Below are 23,112 nucleotides of genomic sequence, written 5' to 3' on the forward strand. Positions count from 1 at the left end.
ATCTGATGGTAAAGAACATCTAGCCGCTCGAGAGCACCCTTACCTGCCGATCTATAAATTACATCTCCGTAATCTAGCATGGGTAGGATGATCATCTGAATCAGGGTTAGTTTGGCAGCTGGGGTGAAAGAGGAGTGATTACGATAGAGGAAACCAAGTCTAGATTTAACTTTAGCCTGCAGCTTTTACATGTGCTGAGAGAAGGACCAAGGGTCTTTTGAAGTGTGTCCCCCTGTATGTAGCATTGTAAATGAGTACAGTTAAACTGGAGAACTCGATAAGAAGTGAGGCACCGAGTGTCTGAGAAAGCCAATGAAAGTCAGTTATTGGATGTTCAGTTCTAGATTTTCACAGATCTTATCGAGAAGTGTAATGACAGGGCCCTTGGACTGTTTGTCTTACTCAAATGGTCTGACCACTATACTCAGACTAACCAACTAGTTTTGTTTGATAGCAAGTGTTTTTTATTTTTTACAAATTTATATTTCTGATGAGATCAAACTCATGATAGAATATCCTTGGTGCAAAGGCCCTTCTCCCCCGATCGTTCAGTTTGGCCGGGCGGCCAGCTCTAGGAAGATTCTTGGTGGTTACAAACTTCTTCCTTTTTAGAATGATGGAGGCCACTGTGTTCTTGGGGACCTTCAATGCTGCAGAAATGTTTTGGTACCCTTCACCAGATCTGTGCCTCGACACAATCCTGTCTCAGAGCTCTACGGACAATTATTTCAACCTCATGGCTTGGTTTTTGCTCTGACATACACTGTCAACTGTGGGACCTTATATAGACAGGTGTTTGCCTATCCAAATCATGTCCAATCAATTGAATTTACCACAGGTGGACTCCAAGTTGTAGAAACATCTCAAGGATGATCAATGGAAAGAGGATGCACCTGGGCTACATTTCAAGTCTCATGTCAAGTCTCCGGTGTGAACAGGCAGTGGCTCGGGTGGTTGTTGTCCTTGAGGATCTTTTTTTATTTTTCCATTTTTTAAAATGTCACCTTTATTTAACTAGGTAGGCCAGTTGAGAACATGTTCTCATTTACAACTGCGACCTGGCCAAGATAAAGCAAAGCAGTGTGACACAAACAACAACACAGAGTTACACATGGAATAAACAAACGTACAGTCAATAACACAATAGAAAAAGTCTATATACAGTGACTATACACATCTTTTTGGCCTTCCTGTGACATCCGGTGCTGTATGTGTCATGGAGGGCAGGTAGTTTGCCCCCGGTGATGCATTGTGCAGACCGCACCACCCTCTGGAGAGCCTTGCGGTTGAGGGCGGTGCAGTTGCCATACCATGCTGTGATACAGCCCGACAGGATGCTCTCGATTGTGCATCTGTAAAAGTTTGTCAGGGTTTTGGGTGACAGGCTGTTACGCCTTCTTCACCACACTGTCTGTGTGGGTGGACCATTGCAATTTGTCTGTGATGTGTACGCCCAGGAAATTAAAACTTTACACCTTCTCCACTGCTGTCCCTTCGATGTGAATAGGGGGGTGCTCCCTCTGCTGTTTCCTGAAGTCCACGATCATCTCCTTTGTTTTGTTGACGTTGAGTGAGAGGTTGTTTTCCAGACACCACACTCCGAGTGCCCTCACCTCCTCCCTGTATGCTGTCTCGTCATGTTGTTGGTGGTCAAGCCCACTACTGTTGTGTCGTCTGCACACTTGATGATAGAGTTGTAGGCGTGCATGTCCATGCAGGCGTGGGTGAACAGGGAGTACCGGAGAGGGCTGAGCACACACCTTCGTGGGGCCCCAGTGTTGAGGATCAGCAAAGTGGAGATGTGGTTAAGGAAGGAAACAACATGGGGGCGGCCCATCAAAGTCCAGGACCCAGTTGCACAGCGAGGGGTTGAGACCCAGGGGCCTCCAGCTTGATGATGAGCTTGGAGGGTACTATGGTGTTGAATGCTGAGCTGTAGTCAATGAACAGAATTCTTACATAGGTATTCTTTTTGTCCAGATGGGATAGGGCAGTGGGCAGTGTGATGGTGATTGTGCCATCTGTGGACCTGTTGGGGCGGTATGCAAACTGAAGTGGGTCTAGGGTGGCCGGTAAGGTGGCGGTGATATGATCCTTGACTAGCCTCTCAAAGCATTTCATGATGGCAGAAGTGAGTGCTACGGGGCAGTAGTCATTTAGATCAGTTATCCTTGTCTTGGGTACAGGAACAATGGTAGCCATCGATAAGACTTAAGCTGCTAGAAGCACATTAGAAGTATTCCAGTGTAGGAGGTTTTTGATAAAAACGAATGTAATGTCAGTCATGCTAAACCTAATTTACCAATATTTCCGTAGAAACGCACTAGGTTTCCAATGTAATAGATCCAACAATGTAACTTTTGACATAATTTTGTAACACTTTAGAAGTATAAATGTAATTATTGATTTCTTCAAATATTGAATAAATAAAATGGGATAATACTAAAATGATTCATCTTTATGTGTCATTTCAGAAGGACAGCTGAAGGTACAATTGCACAAGTGGAAATTAGTAACTGGGATTCATTGAGTTTTGGTCATCTACCATTTCAGATCAACCCCTGTTTTAGGCAAAGGTAATGTTGACCATGTAACTAATTTCTAAAGATTTGTTTTATTTGTGTTTTCATCTTGTGCAATAAAAGCACAAGGTGTGTCAATCAATAAAGAACCCACCAGAAAGTACATGTTTGAATAGGTACTACTAGACCCTGTAATTAAACATACTTGTAGGCTACAATCTATGCCCATTCTGAGGAAAAATACATTGGAGTCAGTTGCAGTAATTGAATACAGTGGGGCACATTGACACCTGTCGATTTAAAATGGCCACAGTCCATATTAATAGAGACCTATCAATCTGACATCGTCTATAAATTGAACTAAATTGAAAATGTAGGCCTTAGTGTCACATGGTTGTAATATTCCATTCCACTGTCAATGAAATGTAAGTCTTTTTTTCTCCATTTACTAGCTCTCGAAAACCCTTCAAGGGTTTTCAGCGGGTACGGTTGGCTGGGTGTGAACTACAATTCCAACACTGTTTTAACATTTAGAAACATGCTGTGTGTGCCTCCAGTTGATTAACTCCACTTCATCCCCATGTAAAGGTGTGTTGTAATTGAACCTTTTGTATTTAGAAAATTATTTCTAGCTGATATGAAAGATAAGGTCTTATGTTTTCAAATCCGTACCGCAAGCTATGAGTTTGTAACATTCAGAACGAGTGTCGTTGGGCTCTTACAAAACGTCCCCCTGCTAAATCAGCATCCATGAATGGGTTAGCCATTTACAGCAGCCATAGTGTCAATGCCAACCTTAATAATAGTAGTGTTTACTATCAATTGTACTTTTTTTTGTACAGAGAAAACAAAGAAAATATGTTATGAGGGTAACGTTACTTACACTGTTACTGCAGAGATTAGTGCATCTCAAACTTTGAGGTATAACGTTAATGGGCATGAATTAAATACACTTTTTGAATGTGTGTGTGTACATAGAGGGATCAGTCAAAATATGTGTAATGCAGTTTGTTTTCAGGCTAGGTTTATCAATTGACATTGAACATAAATACAACTGGAAATTGGGATCAGGCATTCAGTGAGACCACATTGCATTCTGTTGATAGGTGACTGGAGGCCTTGCAATCATAGCTAGATGAAGACGAGTGAAGATGGCGGACGTGTTGAGTGTTCTTCGCCTGTACAACATCCAGAAAAAAGAAATCGTCGCCAAAGGAGACGAAGTTATCTTTGGAGAGTTCTCTTGGCCTAAAAATGTCAAGACTAACTATGTCATTTGGGGGTATGTTAATTTTGCTTATAAATTGGTAAATAACTCTTCAATTGGCCTGTTGTAGCGAGCTAATGAGTAACGTTAGTTAGCTGCTAGCCACTGCTGTGTTGCCAAAACTTTTCTTGCGGTTTGTAAGGTGCGACTAATTGCACTGAAAGATCGCACATGCAGCTGTTTTTTACTGTTTGTTTTGGGGTTAAACTATTACGTTAGCTTGAAATTAGACGGTTAACTAACTTGCTTATTCAACTGTATAATGTTATGGTTCGTGTAGCTAGCTATGGTTAGCTTCCTAGCTAACAGAACCATGCCAGGCAACGTTGTCGTAAGCCAGCTGTCTCGCATACAATGCAAATCCACCTGGTTTAGTCAGTTAACAGTAGTTAGGTAACGTTAACTAGTAATCCAGAAATAAAATTGTATTTGAGAATCTGTCCACGATCGATTAGCTAGCCAGGTAGCTACTATATTGCAGTTAGCTAGCTATTATTGATTTCTGCACGTGACCATAAATGTCACTGTTTGACATTTCTAGCCTGCCCAGGTAGACATTTACCTTGCTGTTATGTGCAAGTCAGGTAACTAAGTTGGCTAGTAGAGTTTGTGGCTAGATAACAATCTACTTTTGCTTGCAAGCTACCTACAGTATTTCCAGTTTTTTTTTTGCAGAACCAACAGTCTTTCAGGCCTTAATAAATGTAATAGTTGGACCATCCCTTAATTAACCTCATGCACCTGAACCAAGCAAGTTGGACCAGTTGTTGGAAGTGTAATTGAAGAGCTGTGACATGGTTGCCCTGGTCACAATTTGTGTGTAATGTCATTAACAAAATACAGGATTTAGACCATTAAAAAAACAAAATAGCCATAGCTATTAATATATGTATTGTGCCTAAATTCCAGATTAGTTCCATAAGAGGGGGCCACGATCGATTTTTTTTTTCTTCTTTTTTTCATTTTTTTCTTTAATTAACAACTGTGGACAAAACTGCTGGTCTAAGCTGATGGTAATTTTCACCTCCCATTTTCAGAACTGGGAAGGAGGGTCAGCCAAAGGAGTACTATACTCTGGACTCCATCCTGTTTCTGCTCAACAATGTGCATCTCCCTCATCCATCCTATGTGCGAAGGGCTGCAGTAAGTACATTTATATCCTCATTCCAAAAGCTTCTTAGTTAGAATGTGTTGCCAGATGCTGAAATGAATGTCTTCTAACGTGGTGTTGCCATTGGCCTATTGGCTGTTGTCGGAAGCTTTATAGTGACCTTTGTCAATTTTGTTCTATTTCATCGTGATTTACATGGTTTTATGATCACCCTAGACCGAGAACATTCCAGTTGTCAGAAGACCTGATCGAAAGGGCTTGCTTTCGTATCTCAATGGAGAAAGTTGTAAGTATGAATTGAGAATTATTTATGCAGATTTTAAAATATTTGCATGATGATGTCTCCAATTAGATGGAAACCTAACTAGTAAAATGAATACACGTGTTGATTCCATTGAAGTCGTTGTACTAAAACATATTCCCCTTTTGATTTCCCCTTCACAGCTACTTCAACAAGTATCGACAGAAGTGCCCCCATAGAGATTGGTTTGCAAAGGCCAACACAAGGTACAGTTGAAGCATTTTGGATACTCTTCCATTGATTGACTGGATGATTTTAATCCATGTATATTAGGAAATATTTTCTCTTGCATTGGATATATCCACAGTCGGGGCGGCAGGGTAGCCTAGTGGTTAGAGCATTGGACTAGTAACCGAAAGGTTGCAAGTTCGAATCCCCGAGCTGTCAAGGTACAAATCTGTCGTTCTGCCCCTGAACAGGCAGTTAACCCACTGTTCCTAGGCCGTCATTGAAAATAAGAATTTGTTCTTAACTGACTTGCCTAGTTAAATAAAGGTAAAAAAATACATTTAAAAGAAGTCCATGCTGTGAGGCCTAATATGCAATTTGTACGCCATTGGCTTGTTGTACTTATGCAATTTGTGTGCAGTTTGGTGAGACACAGCGAAGTAGAAAGTCATTTGAGAGATATTGTAAAGGTATTGCGTAGTTGGCTAATTATTAATTTTTTTGCATCCTCAGTCAAACGAGCAGCAGACGAGGTGTCATCTGAAGCCAAAAAACCAAGGATAGAGGTGAATAATATTTTTTATTTGACCTGCAACGTTCTGACTCCTCAGCTCAATAGAAATCCTGTTTAACAAGCGTGCTTAAGTATTCACACCCCTTGACTCTTTCCTAATTTGGCTACAAAGTGGGATTTAATTGTCATTTTTGTCAACGATCTACACAGAATACTCTGTCAAAGTGGAAGAAAAATTCTAACATTTGTAAAAAAATCTTTTTTTATATATGTTAATTTTACTTCCACTTTGCCAGAGTATTTTATATAATAATCACAAAAATCTTAATTGGGTAAGTATTCAACCCCCTGAGTCAATACGTTAGTCACCTTCGGCAGAGACAACAGCTGTGAGTCTTTCTGAGTAAGTCTATGAGTTTTGCCCACCGGTGTTGTACAGTTTTTGCGCATTATTCTAAAAATATTCTTCAAGTTCTGTCAAGTTGGTTGCTAGACAGCCATTTTCAAGTCTTGCCATAGAAAACGGAGCATTTTACCATTCTGTAACATTTTGTTGTTCTCTAGGATGAGGAACGAGTGCGTCTGGACAAGGAGCGTTTGGCTGCTCGACTGGAGGGCCATAAAGAGGGCATTGTGCAAACTGACCAGATCAGGTATTTCGGTGCTTTTCCTGTCCATCTTTTTTTTTTTTTTTTTTTTTTTTTGGAAGTGCAGAAATGTTTTAGTTTTTTTACTGTTCTTCAACAACATTGTACAACTGGCACCAACAAGCTGAATTGCTATTAAAATGTACATGGATAAAAAAGAGATGTATGTCCTTAGCAATGGATGAAAGAAGTTGGGCTGTTGGCTTTAGCGGAGCAGTCTCACTTTCTTATGACTAGCATTAGGATAGGTATGAAGACACTCATTGAGCTCCCTATTTACAAAAGGGGGTAATTGTCAATAAGCCACCATTGCTGCACACAGATTTTAATATACTAGCTAATAAATCCCAATGAGAGCGGTTAGCAGACATGAACACAAACCAGGAACCTTGCTTTATTCTCAAAACGGTGCCCCCCCCCCCCAGGTCACTGTCTGAGGCTATGTCAGTGGAGAAGATCGCCGCCATCAAAGCCAAGATCATGGCAAAGAAGCGCTCTACCATTAAGACAGACCTGGATGAGGACATCACCCTGAAGCAGAGGAGCTTTGTGGACGCTGAGGTGGACGTGACCAGGGACATTGTCAGCAGGGAGCGGGTGTGGAGGACCAGGACCACCATCCTACAGAGCACTGGAAAGGTCAGAGGTTAACCCCTAGACTAAACTGGCAATGACTGGGGGGGAGGGGTCATTCTGTCATTTCGGGATGCTGTCATTTCATGACATTATGAGGAGGAAGCCGGCCACATGGGAAGTCACACACTCCATGTAGGCGTTACCCTCGGGGAACCATAGCACAAAATTGGCCTTGAAGGGTGGGGGCGATGATCCTTATCCGTAGCTGATCAAAAACCTTTGGTTTAAAACTTGTGTTCTTTTATGCCTGCAGGTGGCAGCATCACCACGGGAAATGTGTTTTGATTTGGTGGTGATCTGCTGCTGTGTTATTAAGTGATGTCTGAGATTACACATTTTGCAGAAAACCTCCATGTATCAGAATCTAGGTATAAAAAAAATGTAACATTTCTGTGGACTAATCTCCCCAATTATTAATACCTCTTGATTTATATACATTTTGAGTTTAGGACATTTTTGGGTAGAGGGAGCTCAATGGATTTGTTTATGGTGCTCGCTTTATACATGTCACTGTACAATATGCACAGAACAGGGTCCGTTGTAGCTTTGATCTACACATCAAAGCTTTTTTTTTTGGAGTGATGTCTCGCCTACTTTTTACACTGTGCTTATTATAAGTCTTTTGCTCATGCAGAACTTCTCCAAAAACATCTTTGCCATCCTGCAATCGGTGAAGGCCAGGGAGGAGGGGCGTGCCCCTGAGCAGAGGCCAGCACAGAACACCACTCTGGTGGTAAGGAACATGTTTAATTTAATGCATGCTGGTGACGTACCACCATAGATTTGATTTTGGATACGCATGTTTGCAACCGAAGAATCCAGCCAATGCATTATTGAGAATTAAATCCATGGCCAGTAAATGCTCTTGCTGTGGAATTCCATAACATCTATGAGTACCATACCTCCCTGTTGTCATTTATAAAAGAAATGGAGTGTGAAATTAACTTGGTGCTTCTCCATAAAAATGTATATGTAACCTGTCGAAGCAGGGTTGAGCGGAGTATTACCACTTCATTATAATAGTCTCAATATGCGGATCATTAATTGAAAATGACCTGTGTTTTTAAGTGTAACCTCTTGCCTCCCCTCAAGGACCAGTCCATAAGGAACAAGCAACCTGTCCCAGCTGCCTATAACCGATACGATCAGGAGAGATTCAAAGGAAAAGAGGGTGAGTGGGACCAGGGCACATATTGTGATGTTGTTTCTTTGTAAATATGGCCATGGATAATAGTATTTTGTGTGTGTGTGTAAAGGAGGCTGGTGGGAGGAGCTAAAGGAGGACAGGCTCATTGTAATGGAATGGAGTTACGTGTTGTTGCTATGCGTTTGATATGTTTGGCACTAAGGGTGTGAATATTTCAATTAAGTTGGGATCCTTAACGTTAAGAAAACTGTTGTATTACATGCTGACAACACAGCTTGTCGCGTGCGCTCGCATTGCAAAATAAATGTTAACATGTTATTCAATTATTGCACCCACACTGCTCGTGCGTGCCAACGAGCGTCTGCGTTGCCAAGCGCTAAAATAGAAGCCAGTTCTATTTGTGAATCTGAACGCGGTGTAAGTCAAATCAAATCCAAGTTTATTTGTCACGTGCGCCGAATACAACAGGTGTATAGACCTTACAGTGAAATGCTTACTTACAGGCTCAAACCAATGTTGTGAGAAAAAAAGGGATGTGTAGGTAAGTAAAGAAATAAAACAACAGTAAAAGGCATTTGAAAAAAAGAGTAGCAAGGCTATATACAGACACCTGTTAGTCAGGCTTATTGAGGTAGTATGTACATGTAGGTATTGTTAGTGACTACGCATATATGATGAATAGAGTAGCAGAAGCGTAAAAAGAGGGGTTAGCGGGTGGTGGGACACAATGCAGTTAGCCAATGTGCGGGAGCACTGGTTGGTCAGGCCATTTAGGTAGTATGTACATAAATGTATTGTTAGTGACTGCATATAAGAAACAGAGTAGCAGCAGCGTAAAAGAGAGGGAGGGGCACACAATGCAAATAGTCCAGGTAACCATTACCTGTTCAGGAGTCTAATGGCAGGGGGTAAAAACTGTTGAAGCCTTTTTGTCCTAGACTTGGCACTCCGGTATGCGGTAGTAGTGAGAACAGTCTGTGGCTGGGGTCTTTGACAATTTTTAGGTCCTTCCTCTGACACCGCTTGGTGTCGAGGTCCTGGATGGCAGGCAGCTTTGCCCCAGTGATGTACTGGGCCGTACGCACTACCCTCTGAAGTGCCTTGCGGTCGGAGGCCGAGCTATTGCCGTACCAGGCAGTGATGCAACCGGTCAGGATGCTCTCGATGTTGCAGCTGTAGAACCTTTTGAGGATCTCAGGACCCATGCCAAATCTTTTTAGTTTCCTGAGGGGGAATAGGCTTTGTCGTTCCCTCTTCACGACTGTCTTGGTGTGTTTGGACCGATCTAGTTTGTTGTTGTGGTCCTGCCTCTCCCATCTCCTCATTGGTTTATAGAAGCTGATCGATGAACTGAGTTCGGTCAGTCATCATGGTAACTATGAAAGTTAGATGCCAATCACCATATAACGTCCAAAGAAGAAAAAGCCTGGAAGGAGGAGAGATGACTAGAAACGATTCGGTTGACCGTTTTTGTGTAGATTAATTGTCGGAGTAGAGGACCTTGTGCATTTCAGGTAAAATAACTCAAAGTTTATATCCTAGGACAAATTAGCTAGCAACACCAAGCTAGCTAAATAGGACAAATTAGCTAGCAACTGCACGCTAGCTAGCTAAATTGCCATAAATGTTTAATGCTTTTCGACCTGTCCCCAAATTAATATTTGGTTGAGTTTGTTTTGATATTTCAACCTGCGTGTTGTGATCGCGTTTGGGGACAATCTATCTGCGCACATACTCTGCCGCTTTGGGTACGGTGTTACCAAAATGTATGAACACGCTTCTGCCTGCCCCTCCCCTCTCTCCTTTGCGCTGTCTGCCTGCTCTGTCTCTTTGCTAATGATGCAAGTGTGCATTTGGTATTCAGTCAGTTGCGTGTAGGATACCCTAGCCTATTCATGGCACGATGTCGCTGGGCTACAGGGGTGTCTTCAGGCCAGTCTTGCAAGCACGGGGTACCCAACTATTTGTTTTTGTCTCATAATATGAAATTACAGTAGGCTACTGGTAGCCTTTATCAATTTAACCTTTTCACACACAATGGAATGTGTCCCCTTGAGTGCGCCTCGGCTACGACAGGTTTGTCTGTACAGGTAGGCAAACATGTTAATGTGGACACGAAACCTCTGAATATATGAACCAGCATTTTACTTGTCTGTAAAGGAATGAGGCTTCTCAAAGTGTAGTGAAATGCTTGTGCTTCTAGATCCAACAGTGGAGCAATATCTAACAAGTTCCACAACAAAACCTAATACGATAATAGTAAATGAATGGAATAAGAATATAAGTATAAAATATATGGATGAGCAGTGACAGAGCAGCTAAGATCCAATAGATGGTAAAGAATAGATAGTGAAGGATACAGTATATGTGTGTGAGATATGGAAACATTAAAGTGACTAGTTTTCCATTTATTAAAGTGGCCAATGATATCAACTCTGTAGGTAGGCAGCTGCTTCTCTGTGCTAGTGGTGGCTGTTTAACAATCTGATGGCCTTGAGATAGAAGCTGTTTTTCACTCTCTGTCTCAGCTTTGATTCACCTGTACTGACCTCGCCTTCTGGATGGAAGTGGGGTGAACAGGCAGTGTCTCGGTTGGTTATTGTCCTGGAGGGCAAGTAGTTTTCCCCCGGTGATGCGTTGTGTAGACCGCACCACCCTCTGGAGAGCCCTGCAGTTGTGGGCAGTGCAGTTGCTGTACCAGGCGGTGATACAGCCCAACACGATGCTCTCAATTGTGCACCTGTAGAAGTTAGTGACGGTTTTCGGTGACAAGCCATTTTTTTTTTCAGACTCCTGAGTTTGAAGAGGCGCTATTGTGCCTTTATCACACTGTCTGTGTGCATGACCATTTCAGTTTGTCGGTGATATGTACACAGAGGAACTTAACGTTCTACCTTCTCCACTGCTGTCTCATCGATGTGGATGAGGGGTGCTCACTTTGCTGTTTCCTGAAGTGTACGATCATCTCTTTTGTTTTGCTGACATTGGGTGTGAGGTTATTTTCCTGACACCACACTCCGAGGGCCCTTAGCTCCTCCCTGTAGGCCATCTCGTCGTCGTTGTTGGTAATCATGCCTACCGCTGTAGTGTTGTCTGCGAACTTGATGATTGAGTTGGAACCATGCATGGCCACGCAGTCATGGGTGAAAAGGGAGTACAGGAGGGGGCTGTGAACGTACCCTTGTGATCAGCGGGGTGAAGATGTTTCCTACCTTCACCACCTGGGGGTGGCCTGTCAAAGTCTAGGACCCAGTTGCACAGGGCGGGATCGAGACCTAGCATCTCAAGCTTAATGACGAGTTTGGAGGGTACTATGGTGTTGAATGCAGAGCTGTAGTCAATGAACAGCATTCTTACATAGGTAGTCCTCTTGTCCAGATGGGATAGGGCAGTATGATAGCGTTTGCATTGTCTGTGGACCTATTGGAGCGGTAAAGCACTTCGTGATGACAGAAGTGAGTACTGCGGGGCAATAGTCATTTTGTTCCGTTACCTTATCTTTCTTGGGAACAGGAACAATGGTGGCCATCTGGACCATGTGGGGACAGCAGACTGGGATAGGGTTTGAAGGGGACTGAAGCAATACTAACATCCATCACTAGGCCGGAACTGTCAATCAAATAATCTTGAGCTGCTGCGTGCAGAACAATCTCCTAAAAAAAAAAAGTACTTTCAAGTTTAAATACCTTGACTTACCAAGACATTTAGCTCCCATACCATAAACAGAGCAGCACATCAATCAGTGATGACTATTGTTATTAGAGGGAGGAAAAAAAATATGTTATGCTGCAGCAGAATTCTGTCTTTTTTTTTTGGTCTGGAAAGTTACAAATTGTCGCAATCGACATGTTATTGCAGCTGTGTTCTATGTCTGTTAAGGGTCACACGGCTAGCTACTGCGACTTGGCTAGCTACTGCGACTTGGTAAGCTAGAATTGCTAGCTTTCCTCGCTCGTTGAGTTCAACCCACATTCCCTTGTTTTGTGTTGACTAGACTGACGACTTATCTACACAGATGCTTTGTTCATCAAGAGACAAAGAAAGCGCGCGATTTTTCCAGTTGGCATTGTGCTAACCAACTAGGCTATTAGCCCAGGCTGCGAAGCATAGCTAACTTGGCCTGCGCTTAACAAAGCCAGCTTGCTTTTAGCCTTAATGAAACAGAAAGCGAGCATTGCGGTTAACTTCTTGGTGACAGGGGGCAGTATTTTCACATCTGGATGAATTGCATGCCCAAATTCAACTGCCTGCTACTCATCCCCAGAAGATAAGATATGCATATTATTAGTAGATTTGGATAGAAAACACTGAAATTTCTAAAACTGTTTGAATCATGCCTCTCAGTATAATGGAACTTATTTAGCAGGCAAAACCCTGAGGACAAACCAGTCATATTATTATTTTTGTTTTGAGGTCACTCTTTTCAATGGGTTTTCATTGGGAATCCAGATTTCTAAGGGACCTTCTTGCAGTTCCTATCGCTTCCACTGGATGTCAACAGTCTTTAGAAATTGGTTGAGGTTATTCCTTTGTAATGAAGAAGTACGGCCATCTTGAACGAGGGTCACTTGAAGTGTACTGTTAGAGGCGCGTGACCAGAAAGCTAGCTACTGTTTGTTTTCCTCCTGTATTGAACACAGATCATCCCGTCTTCAATTTTATCGATTATTTACGTTAAATACCTAAAGTTCTATTACAAAAGTAGCTTGAAGTGTTTTGGGAAAGTTTACAAGTAAACTTTTGAGATTTTGTAGTCATGTTGAGCAAGTTGGAACTGGTGTTTTTCTGGATCAAACACGCCAATAAATGGACATTTTGGATATATATCGACGGAATTAATCGAACAAAGGACCATTTGTGATGTTTATGGGACATATTGGAGTGCAAACAAAAGAAGCTCGTTAAATGAATTATATTTTTCTTTCTGCGTTTTTGTGTCGCGCCTGCAGGGTTGAAATATGGTTTCTCTCTTTGTTTACGGAGCTGCTATCCTCAGATAATAGCATCGTTTGCTTTAGCAGAAAAGCCCTTTTGAAATCTGACATGTTGGCTGGATTCACAACAGGTGTAGCTTTAATTTGCTATCTTGCATGTGTGATTTAATGAAAGTTTGTTTTTTATACACTGCTCAAAAAAAATAAAGGGAACACTTAAACAACACATTGTAACTCCAAGTCAATCACACTTCTGTGAAATCAAACTGTCCACTTAGGAAGCAACACTGATTGACAAATGTCACATGCTGTTGTGCAAATGGAGGTGGAAATTATAGGCAATTAGCAAGACACCCCCAATAAAGGAGTGGTTCTGCAGGTGGTGACCACAGACCACTTCTCAGTTCCTATGCTTCCTGGCTCATGTTTTGGTCACTTTTGAATGCTGGCGGTGCTTTCACTCTAGTGGTAGCATGAGACGGAGTCTACAACCCACACAAGTGGCTCAGGTAGTGCAGCTCATCCAGGATGGAACATTAATGCGAGCTGTGGTAAGGTTTGCTGTGTCTGTCAGCATAGTGTCCAGAGCATGGAGGCGCTACCAGGAGACAGACCAGTACATCAGGATACGTGGAGGAGGCCGTAGGAGGGCAACAACCCAGCAGCAGGACCGCTACCTCCGCCTTTGTGCAAGGAGGAGCACTGCCAGAGCCCTGCAAAATGACCTCCAGCAGGCCACAAATGTGCATGTGTCTGCTCAAACGGTCAGAAACAGACTCCATGAGGGCCCGACGCCACAGGTGGGGGTTGTGCTTACAGCCCAACACCGTGCAGGACGTTTGGCATTTGCCAGAGAACACCAAGATTGGCAAATTCGCCACTGGCACCCTGTGCTCTTCACAGATGAAAGCAGGTTCACACTGAGCAAATCTGACAGTCTGGAGACGCTGTGGAGAACGTTCTGCTGCCTGCAACATCCTCCAGCATGACCGGTTTGGTGGTGGGTCAGTCATGGTGTGGGGTGGCATTTCTTTGGGGGGGCCGCACAGCCCTCCATGTGCTCGCCAGAAGTTGCCTGACTGCCATTAGGTACCGAGATGAGATCCTCAGACCCCTTGTGAGACCATATGCTGGTGCGCTTGGCCCTGGGTTCCTCCTAATGCAAGACAATGCTAGACCTCATGTGGCTGGAGTGTGTCAGCTGTTCCTGCAAGAGGAAGGCATTGATGCTATGGACTGGCCCGCCCCCCAGACCTGAATCCCACATCTGACCTGAATCCAATTGAGCACATCTGGGACATCATGTCATACACAGAACTCGCTCCATCCACCAACGCCATGTTGCACCACAGACTGTCCAGGAGTTGGCGGATGCTTTAGTCCAGGTCTGGGAGGAGATCCCTCAGGAGACCATCCGCCACCTCACCAGGAGCATGCCCAGGCGTTGTAGGGAGGTCATACAGGAGATAAAGAATGCAATGGGTATTCTGCATTTTAAGTTGTTTTGTAAGTTGCGTTATCTTTCCACCTAGCTCCGTTTTGGAAGTTGAAACTTAACAGTAGCAATGTGTAGCCTGTGTCCGAAACACCCTACCTAGTCTTGTCCATTGTTAGAGGTCTGAAGGCATTTGCTTTGTAGCTTCCAGTTGTCAATGTAATGCATCTTGAGGCTAATGTATAGCTTTGTGGTCCGGCTTGACCGTAAGTCGGCAGTGGTAGAGAAGAATGCAGTGTTACAGATTTAGTTGGGAACTCTGTCTTGACATTCTGTGTAGAGTTCTGGCAGACATGTTTTGCTGAAGTATTTACGGCTCGGGATCTTGGGTCTAGAGTTCGAATCACCTTTCTGAAACCGTCTTTCGCCACAGTTTGAACTGTCTTTCGCTATGTGATATGTAATTGCACTCGTTATCTCATCCCCTTTTTTCTTCAGTCATCCTCAATGCTTGCTTACACTTGCTCTTGATTTTCGGACACTGTTGCTAACAAAAGGAGTTTACTTAACTAAATGTTAGCTTACTCTGTAGTTGCGCATGCTTGTTGACTTTGATTGGCAGGCAGATTACGTGTAATGTCCATGTTTTTAGTAAAATAAACAATTTGAACTAGCCCACTAGGCTGTATCACTCAAATGTTGAACTAAACAAAAACGCCTTGTGTCATAAATTAGTAAAATTTATCATATGGCAAAATCCATATCATGTACAATCTATAACTTACCATGTGGTTGCCAGCTAGCTAACGCCTACACTAGCCCCACGGCTTTAGCATTTTCCTTTTCGATTAATTAGGAATGTAGGAGGGCAACAGTGGCATGACTGCGGCCCAACCTGACTCCCCGGTTTAACAAAGTATGGCCACTGCTACCCTGCGTGGGGCAGACTCAAGATCGAAGAAGCAACTCTATTCACATAGTTTTCCAAAGTGCTGTTTCGCTCTATTCGTTAAAGCTACTTCAGTCGACCTGCAGGATGCTTATTTTCATAAACATTCGGCCAACACACAAGTTTCTCAGGCTTGCCTTTCAGGGAACAGCCTATGAATACCTCGCTGTTCCCTTCGGGCTAGCACTAGCTCCTCGGTCTTTGTTCCTGGCACTCCCATAGGGGTAGTGTCAATGAGGTAGGTGGTCTTGACAGTGAAGACCTCACCCAAAAACCATGCTCCTCTGGGCCTGGCCAGTGAGATGAGGAATCTGAACACCACAGGCTTGCCACTGAGTCATTGACTATCCAGTGCGCTAGAGCCCCTTCTACACTCACTGTATAGAAATAAGTGGTGCGTTTTTGAGAAGTGGTGTGAACCATGGGAATAGCGTCCTCCATTCGCTATTTAAGTGCATAGATAACTCATTGTACTTAGTCACATTGCTACGCTTATGTGAAGAAATAGCTTAACAGTTATTTTAAGCTAAACATTCTGATATGTTGCGCCAGCCACATTGCGTAAAAATGTTTTTTTTTTAATGCTTGTGGTAGTGTTCATTTATGATCGATCACATCCCACAACTGTCCCAGACTATGTTTGGAATATATGTAGTTGCGTCCCCGATGTCTGTCTTCACTTGTAGCCTGTGAGAAAGACCCCGTCACGTGATGGAGAGCCATGTGAGTGAGAGGTGCTTTGGTGCGTGTAGCCAGGAGAAGGGAATGTATAATTATTATTTTCAGCCCAAGGGCACAACTGCCAATTCGAGGCATTAAGTGCTTGTCAAATTGTGAATGAGAATGAAGTGTATACACAGCCTGTGCAAAAAAAAACAAAGCAAAGCTCATGCCTTTCATGCAACTTTTGTTAGTCTCATCATGCAGCTTTAGAATGTATTTAAAATCAAAACATCAAGTGCATTCGGAATGTAATTCAGACCCTAAACTTTTTTTTTTTCTCCGTCCATTTTAGAATATGGCTGTAATGTAATAAAATGTAGAAGAAAAATATTCAATCTATACACACTACCCCATAATGACAAAGCAAAATGGGTTTTTAGAATTTTTTTGCATAAACTTCTATCACTTCTACATAATTATTCAGACCCTTGACTCAGTACTTTGATGCACAGTTGGCAGCGATTACAGCCTCAAGTCTTCTTGGTTATGATGCTACAAGCTTGGCAAACCTGTATTTGGGGAGTTTCTCCCATTCTTCTCTGCAGATCCTCTCGAGCTCTGTCCGGTTGGATGGGGAGCATACCTGCACAGCTATTTTCAGGTTTCTCCGGAGATATTCGATCGGGTTCAAGTCCGGACTGTGGTTGGGCCACTCAAGGATATTCAGAGACTTGTCCCGAAGCCACTCCTGTGTTGTCTTGGCTGTGTTCTTAGGGTTGTTTTCCTGTTGGAAGTTGAACCTTCACCTTAGTCTGAGGTCCTGAGCAGGTTTTCATCCAGCATCTCTCTGTACTTTGCTCTGTTCATCTTTCTCTCGTTCCTGACTAGTCTCCCAGTGCCTGCTGCTAAAAAACATCCACAGCAGGATGCTGGCAATCCCATGCTTCATCGTAGGGATGGTGATGCGTGGTGCCTGGTTTCCTCCAGTGCTGCAGAGAGGGTTTTCCCCTTGGAAGGTTCTCCCATCTCCACAGAGAACCTCTAGAGCTCTGTCAGAGTGACCATCGGGTTCTTGGTCACCTCCCTGACCAAGGCCCTTTTCCCCCGATTGCTCAGTTTGGCCGGTCAGCTCTAGGAAGAGTCTTGGTGGTTCCAAACTTTTTCCTTTTTAGAATGATGGAGGCCACTGTGTTCTTGGACCTCCAATGCCGCAGACATTTTTTGGTACCCTTTCCCAGATCTGTGCCTCGACACAATCCTGTGCTCTGACATACACTGTCAACTGTGGGACTTTATATAGACAGGTGTGTGCCTTTCCAAATAATGTCCAATCAGTTGAATTTACCACAGGTGGACTCCAATGAAGTTGTAGAAACATGGAAACAGGATGTACCTGAGCTCAATTTAGTCTCATAGCAAAGGGTCTGAAATAGTTATGTAAAGTATTTATAAATAAATACGTTTTATAAATGAGTTTAATTTTTTTTTATTTCGTGTTCGCTTTGTCAATATTTTGTGTGTGTAGATTGTCGAGCGGGGTAAAAATAATCGAATCAATTTTAGAATAAGGCTGTAACATAACAAAGTGGAAAAAGTGAAGGGTTTTGAATACTTTCCGAATGCACTGTATACCCCAACGTTTGTATCACAACTAAAAGTTGGATAAATTAATTAAAAGTAAGCATATAGGAGTACCTTTTTTCTTTGTTAGCCGCTCAACACAGAATGGCCGCATGTGCGCACTCCCTCAAATCGTTTATTTTATTCAGCTATGTTCAATTGTATTCTTTATAATATAAAATGATGCCGTGGAATTCTAAGCAAATCTTGTCTGCTAAATGAACTAGTGTAGCCCACAGCCATATGGCATAGCCAGATCAAGGCCTAGCATCAGGACATCTCAAAGTATTCTCTTCTTCTGAAATAGACTACATTTTCTTAACATGTTTCTTTAGACCTGTCTAAAATGAATAATTGATTTATTGTGATGGTGTAGGCTATATTACATGGATTTATTAGACTTTTTAAAATGTAGATGTTCCTAAGGTTTGCATCAGTGGCTTGTAGGCTATGCGTGGAAGCCAGGAAATGCTGAATGTGTTAGTCAATAAAATAACGTCCGTTAATTAACAATCAACTGGCTGACACAATGTCATGACCGCCGTAGCCCTACCCTAAGCAACCTGAAAAGTAACGTGCATTACTGATTGATTGACTTGTTGTGTCCTTTTAGAAACGGAGGGATTCAAGATTGACACCATGGGCACCTACCACGGCATGACTCTGAAATCTGTAACGGTAAGACCATCTTTCTTCTTTTGGGGCGTCTACCAGAATGCTAACAAAATTGGCACAAGTAATAGCAAAGTCACATAGACACCATTAGCGAAATGTAATTGCAATGAATGGAAAATCAAGCTCAAAGCTATACAAGCATTACTAGTAGCTACCGAATGTCGTTTTTGGTAAGTGGACATTTATAAGTGAGAGAAATTGTGCAAATGAACAAAGTTGTTGTGCATGCTTTTCTGAGTGAAGAGCAGCAGGTGTACACGGAGCAGAGGGGATGTGGAAGAAACTCTAGTAGTAGGACTTCTCTAATACGGCAGAAAGCCATTGTAAGATATCTGATGGCAAACATTTAGTAGTGAATTGCATACAAGTGTAACTTCATCACCTCAAGTGCGCTGCACAACAGACTTGCCGATAGATATAGAACGCTATGGACTCACCACCTCCCACTTTCTCCCGTTATGCTATTTACAAACAAACGTGACTGGCTGAACTGTTCTGGGGAACTACAGTAAGCGTTATCCTCTAATGCATTTTACAAGTTAACTGCAGGTATTCATTTAAAGCATCTACAAATATTCACATTTATGGAAAACTACTATTAGTTTTGACGGTATTGAAAAAAAAAACATTTTGGTCTTTTCCAAATACCCCGGTATACAGTATACCACCCAAGCCTAACCTCCATTGACTATTAAGTAGCAGTCTACCTGTTGGCTCTTGGTCATATCCTTCTCAATTAAAGATGCAATATCTAACTAACTTTTTGGGTGACCTGACCAAATTGACAACTCATATTTCTATCTGTCATTCTCATTGAAAGTAAGTCCAGAAGCAGTGTATTTGTTTTAAGTGCGCCATTTCAATGCTTGGTTTTGTACACCAGTTCCAAACAGCTGAAACTACAAATGTTGGGTTATCGAAAATATATTTCAGTGGTCTAGATGGTACAATGATTCTCTGCACCAGGGGTATTCAACTCTTACTCTACGAGGTCAGGATGCTGCTTGGGTTCTGTTCTACCTGATTTTGAAAACAAGCAGTGGAACTGGCTTTGCGGTCCAGAGTTGAGTTTGAGGGCTCTGACAAAACATCTCAAAGATGATCAATGGAAACAGGATGCACCTGAGCTCCATTTCAAGTCTCATAGCAAAGGGTCTGAATACTTACGTAAATAAGGGATTTTTGTTTGCAAATAAATGTGCAAAACATTTAACCTGTTTTTGCTTTGTGACTGGGGTATTGTGTAGACTACTGAGGATTATTTATTTTTAAAATCCATTTTTATAAGGCTACAACGTAATAAAATGTGGAAAAAGTCAGTGGGTCTGGATACTTTCCGAAGGCACTATTTCCATATCTTCCATTGATTGGATCATCTCAACTTACTTTGTCACAACGGAGGCTCTATGATTATAGTGCCGTGTTGATGATTTGTGATTAGCCAATAACAACAAGCTACATGCGCCAATCTGCGTAGGCTATTCTCGTTGAGCAGTGGCGCCATACTGTTAACGTTTTATCCACAACATTCGGTCCATCGTTGTTGTAATCTACTGTGAAGCCAAAATATTCCCAAACTAGGGATTTTAACGATCATGGAGGATCCTCCAATTCTGGTTTATCGACCACCCCCATCGTACAGAACTCCAGAGATTTTTTGGGGGGGACAATTATTTTTTATTTTTGATGTATTCTTCCGCAGGCGGGTCAGAGGTTGCTGTATTGACCGTTTCGGTGCTAATACGTGTACCGTTACACCTCTAGACCATTGCGACCATGTCTATGCAATTTTTAAGAAGTTGCATAATGTCCTTGATGAAAAGACCCTGTTCATGTAAAAATCACAATACCCTGGCTGTTTTAAAGCAAAACTATTTATTATGGTGAACCTGAATCGAAGTAAATTCTGAATGTTTGAAAACTCCAAGCAGCAGTTGGATGTGGGTTGTCCTCTCTGTTAAAACGCCATTCTCTACAGTGCATTTGGTAACAATGACCCAGCAAATTACATTGGTTGTCACTTATAAAGCCTATGATTTGACAGTGTGAAAGACACTTTTACAAGCATTTGAATGTTGAACGTGCTGTGCAGATGCACAAATAGCCTATTAGAACAGGGATAAGGCCCATCTCTCGTTGACATGAGCAACTGTCTTAAACTGTACACTTATCAGATAGTTGTACGCAGTTACATGCATAAACGTTTGATAGGCTACTGAACTGAAGGAGAGGACTCGTCAATTCAGCCACAACAGATAAGGTATTTTTGGAATATTTTTGAAAACATTTAGTAAACCGGCAATTCATAACGTTTTGGATCGGTTTTCAAATGCTCCCATGCACTATTTTTTTTAAATATTTTTTTATTTCACCAGGTAGGCTAGTTGAGAACAAGTTCTCATTTGCAACTGCGACCTGGCCAATAATAAATAATTATTTAATAATAAATAATATAAAGCATAGCAGTGTGAACAGACAACAGAGTTACACATGGAGTAAACAATTAACAAGTCAATAACACAGAAAAAAGGGGAGTCTATATACATTGTGTGCAAAAGGCATGAGGAGGTAGGTGAATAATTACAATTTTGCAGATTAACACTGGAGTGATAAATGATCAGATGGTCATGTACAGGTAGAGATATTGGTGTGCAAAAGAGCAAGTAAATAAATAAAAACAGTATGGGGATGAGGTAGGTAAAAATGGGTGGGCTATTTACCAATAGACTATGTACAGCTGCAGCGACCGGTTAGCTGCTCAGATAGCAGATGTTTGAGGGAGATAAGTCTCCAACTTCAGCTATTTTTTTATTTTTATTTTTTATTTTTTATTATTATTATTTTTTGTTTTTTTGCGCAATTCGTTCCAGTCACAGTCAGCAGAGAACTGGAACGAAAGGCGGCCAAATGAGGTGTTGGCTTTAGGGATGATCAGTACGACCAAGAATATGTTTTTCGCGATGCGGATCCTGTGTTCTGCCTTACAAACAGTGTAACCGAGTGGATCACATGCAGCGACCAAAAAAAAAAACGACTCAGAAAAAGAGGGAAACGAAGCGGTCTTCTGGTCAGACTCCGGAGACGGGCACATCGTGCACCACTCCCTAGCATTCTTCTTGCCAATGTCCAGTCTCTTGACAACAAGGTTGATGAAATCCGAGCAAGGGTAGCATTCCAGAAGGACATCAGAGACTGTAACGTTCTTTGCTTCACGGAAACATGGCTCACTGGAGAGACACAATCCGAAGCGGTGCAGCCAGCGGGTTTCTCCACGCATCGCGCCGACAGAAACAAACATCTTTCTGGTAAGAAGAGGGGCGGGGCGTATGTCTTATGGCCAACGTGACATGGTGTGATGAAAGAAACATACAGGAACTCAAATCCTTCTGTTCACCTGATTTAGAATTCCTCACAATCAAATGTAGACCGCATTATCTACCAAGAGAATTCTCTTCGATTATAATCACAGCCGTATATATCCCCCCCAAGCAGACACATCGATGGCTCTGAACAAACTTTATTTAACTCTGCAAACTGGAAACGATTTATCCGGAGGCTGCATTCATTGTAGCTGGGGATTTTAACAAGGCTAATCTGAAAACAAGACTCCCTAAATTTTATCAGCATATCGATTGCGCAACCAGGGGTGGAAAGACCCTGGATCATTGTTACTCTAACTTCCGCGACGCATATAAGGCCCTGCCCCGCCCCCTTTCGGAAAAGCTGACCACGACTCCATTTTGTTGATCCCTGCCTACAGACAGAAACTAAAACAAGAAGCTCCCACGCTGAGGTCTGTCCAACGCTGGTCCGACCAAGCTGACTCCACACTCCAAGACTGCTTCCATCACGTGGACTGGGAGATGTTTCGTATTGCGTCAGACAACAACATTGACGAATACGCTGATACGGTGTGCGAGTTCATTAGAACGTGCGTTGAAGATGTCGTTCCCATAGCAACGATTAAAACATTCCCTAACCAGAAACCGTGGATTGATGGCAGCATTCGTGTGAAACTGAAGGCACGAACCACTGCTTTTAATCAGGGCAAGGTGTCTGGTAACATGACTGAATACAAACAGTGCAGCTATTCCCTCCGCAAGGCTATCAAACAAGCTAAGCGCCAGTACAGAGACAAAGTAGAATCTCAATTCAACGGCTCAGACACAAGAGGTATGTGGCAGGGTCTACAGTCAATCACGGACTACAGGAAGAAACCCAGCCCAGTCACGGACCAGGATGTCTTGCTCCCAGGCAGACTAAATAACTTTTTTGCCCGCTTTGAGGACAATACAGTGCCACTGACACGGCCTGCAACGGAAACATGCGGTCTCTCCTTCACTGCAGCCGAAGTGAGTAAGACATTTAAACGTGTTAACCCTCGCAAGGCTGCAGGCCCAGACGGCATCCCCAGCTGCGCCCTCAGAGCATGCGCAGACCAGCTGGCCGGTGTGTTTACGGACATATTCAATCAATCCCTATACCAGTCTGCTGTTCCCACATGCTTCAAGAGTGCCACCATT

The 23,112-nt window shown here is 42.6% G+C and overlaps 1 protein-coding gene across 2 annotated transcripts in view; it reads left to right on the forward strand.

Annotated features, from left to right (window-relative positions):
• Positions 1-2,807: 2,807 nt before the first annotated feature.
• LOC112260211 (parafibromin-like) overlaps positions 2,808-23,112 on the forward strand; it is a 67,000-nt gene continuing 46,695 nt past the window's right edge. Inside the window, exons 1-11 of one of the 2 annotated variants that reach the window (XM_024435142.2) lie at positions 2,808-2,947; positions 3,629-3,804; positions 4,827-4,932; positions 5,117-5,186; positions 5,345-5,407; positions 5,883-5,935; positions 6,448-6,536; positions 6,956-7,169; positions 7,801-7,899; positions 8,259-8,337; positions 18,528-18,592. In XM_024435142.2, coding sequence (XP_024290910.2) covers positions 3,674-3,804; positions 4,827-4,932; positions 5,117-5,186; positions 5,345-5,407; positions 5,883-5,935; positions 6,448-6,536; positions 6,956-7,169; positions 7,801-7,899; positions 8,259-8,337; positions 18,528-18,592 — 969 coding nt within the window. In that variant the 5' untranslated portion in view covers positions 2,808-2,947; positions 3,629-3,673. Of the gene's footprint in view, positions 2,948-2,974; positions 3,111-3,628; positions 3,805-4,826; positions 4,933-5,116; positions 5,187-5,344; positions 5,408-5,882; positions 5,936-6,447; positions 6,537-6,955; positions 7,170-7,800; positions 7,900-8,258; positions 8,338-18,527; positions 18,593-23,112 lie in introns of those variants that run through there. The other variant, XM_042328573.1, reaches the window with a different exon arrangement.

Source organism: Oncorhynchus tshawytscha, linkage group LG10, assembly GCF_018296145.1.
Source record: "Oncorhynchus tshawytscha isolate Ot180627B linkage group LG10, Otsh_v2.0, whole genome shotgun sequence".
In the NCBI taxonomy this organism is placed as follows: Eukaryota; Metazoa; Chordata; class Actinopteri; order Salmoniformes; family Salmonidae; genus Oncorhynchus; species Oncorhynchus tshawytscha.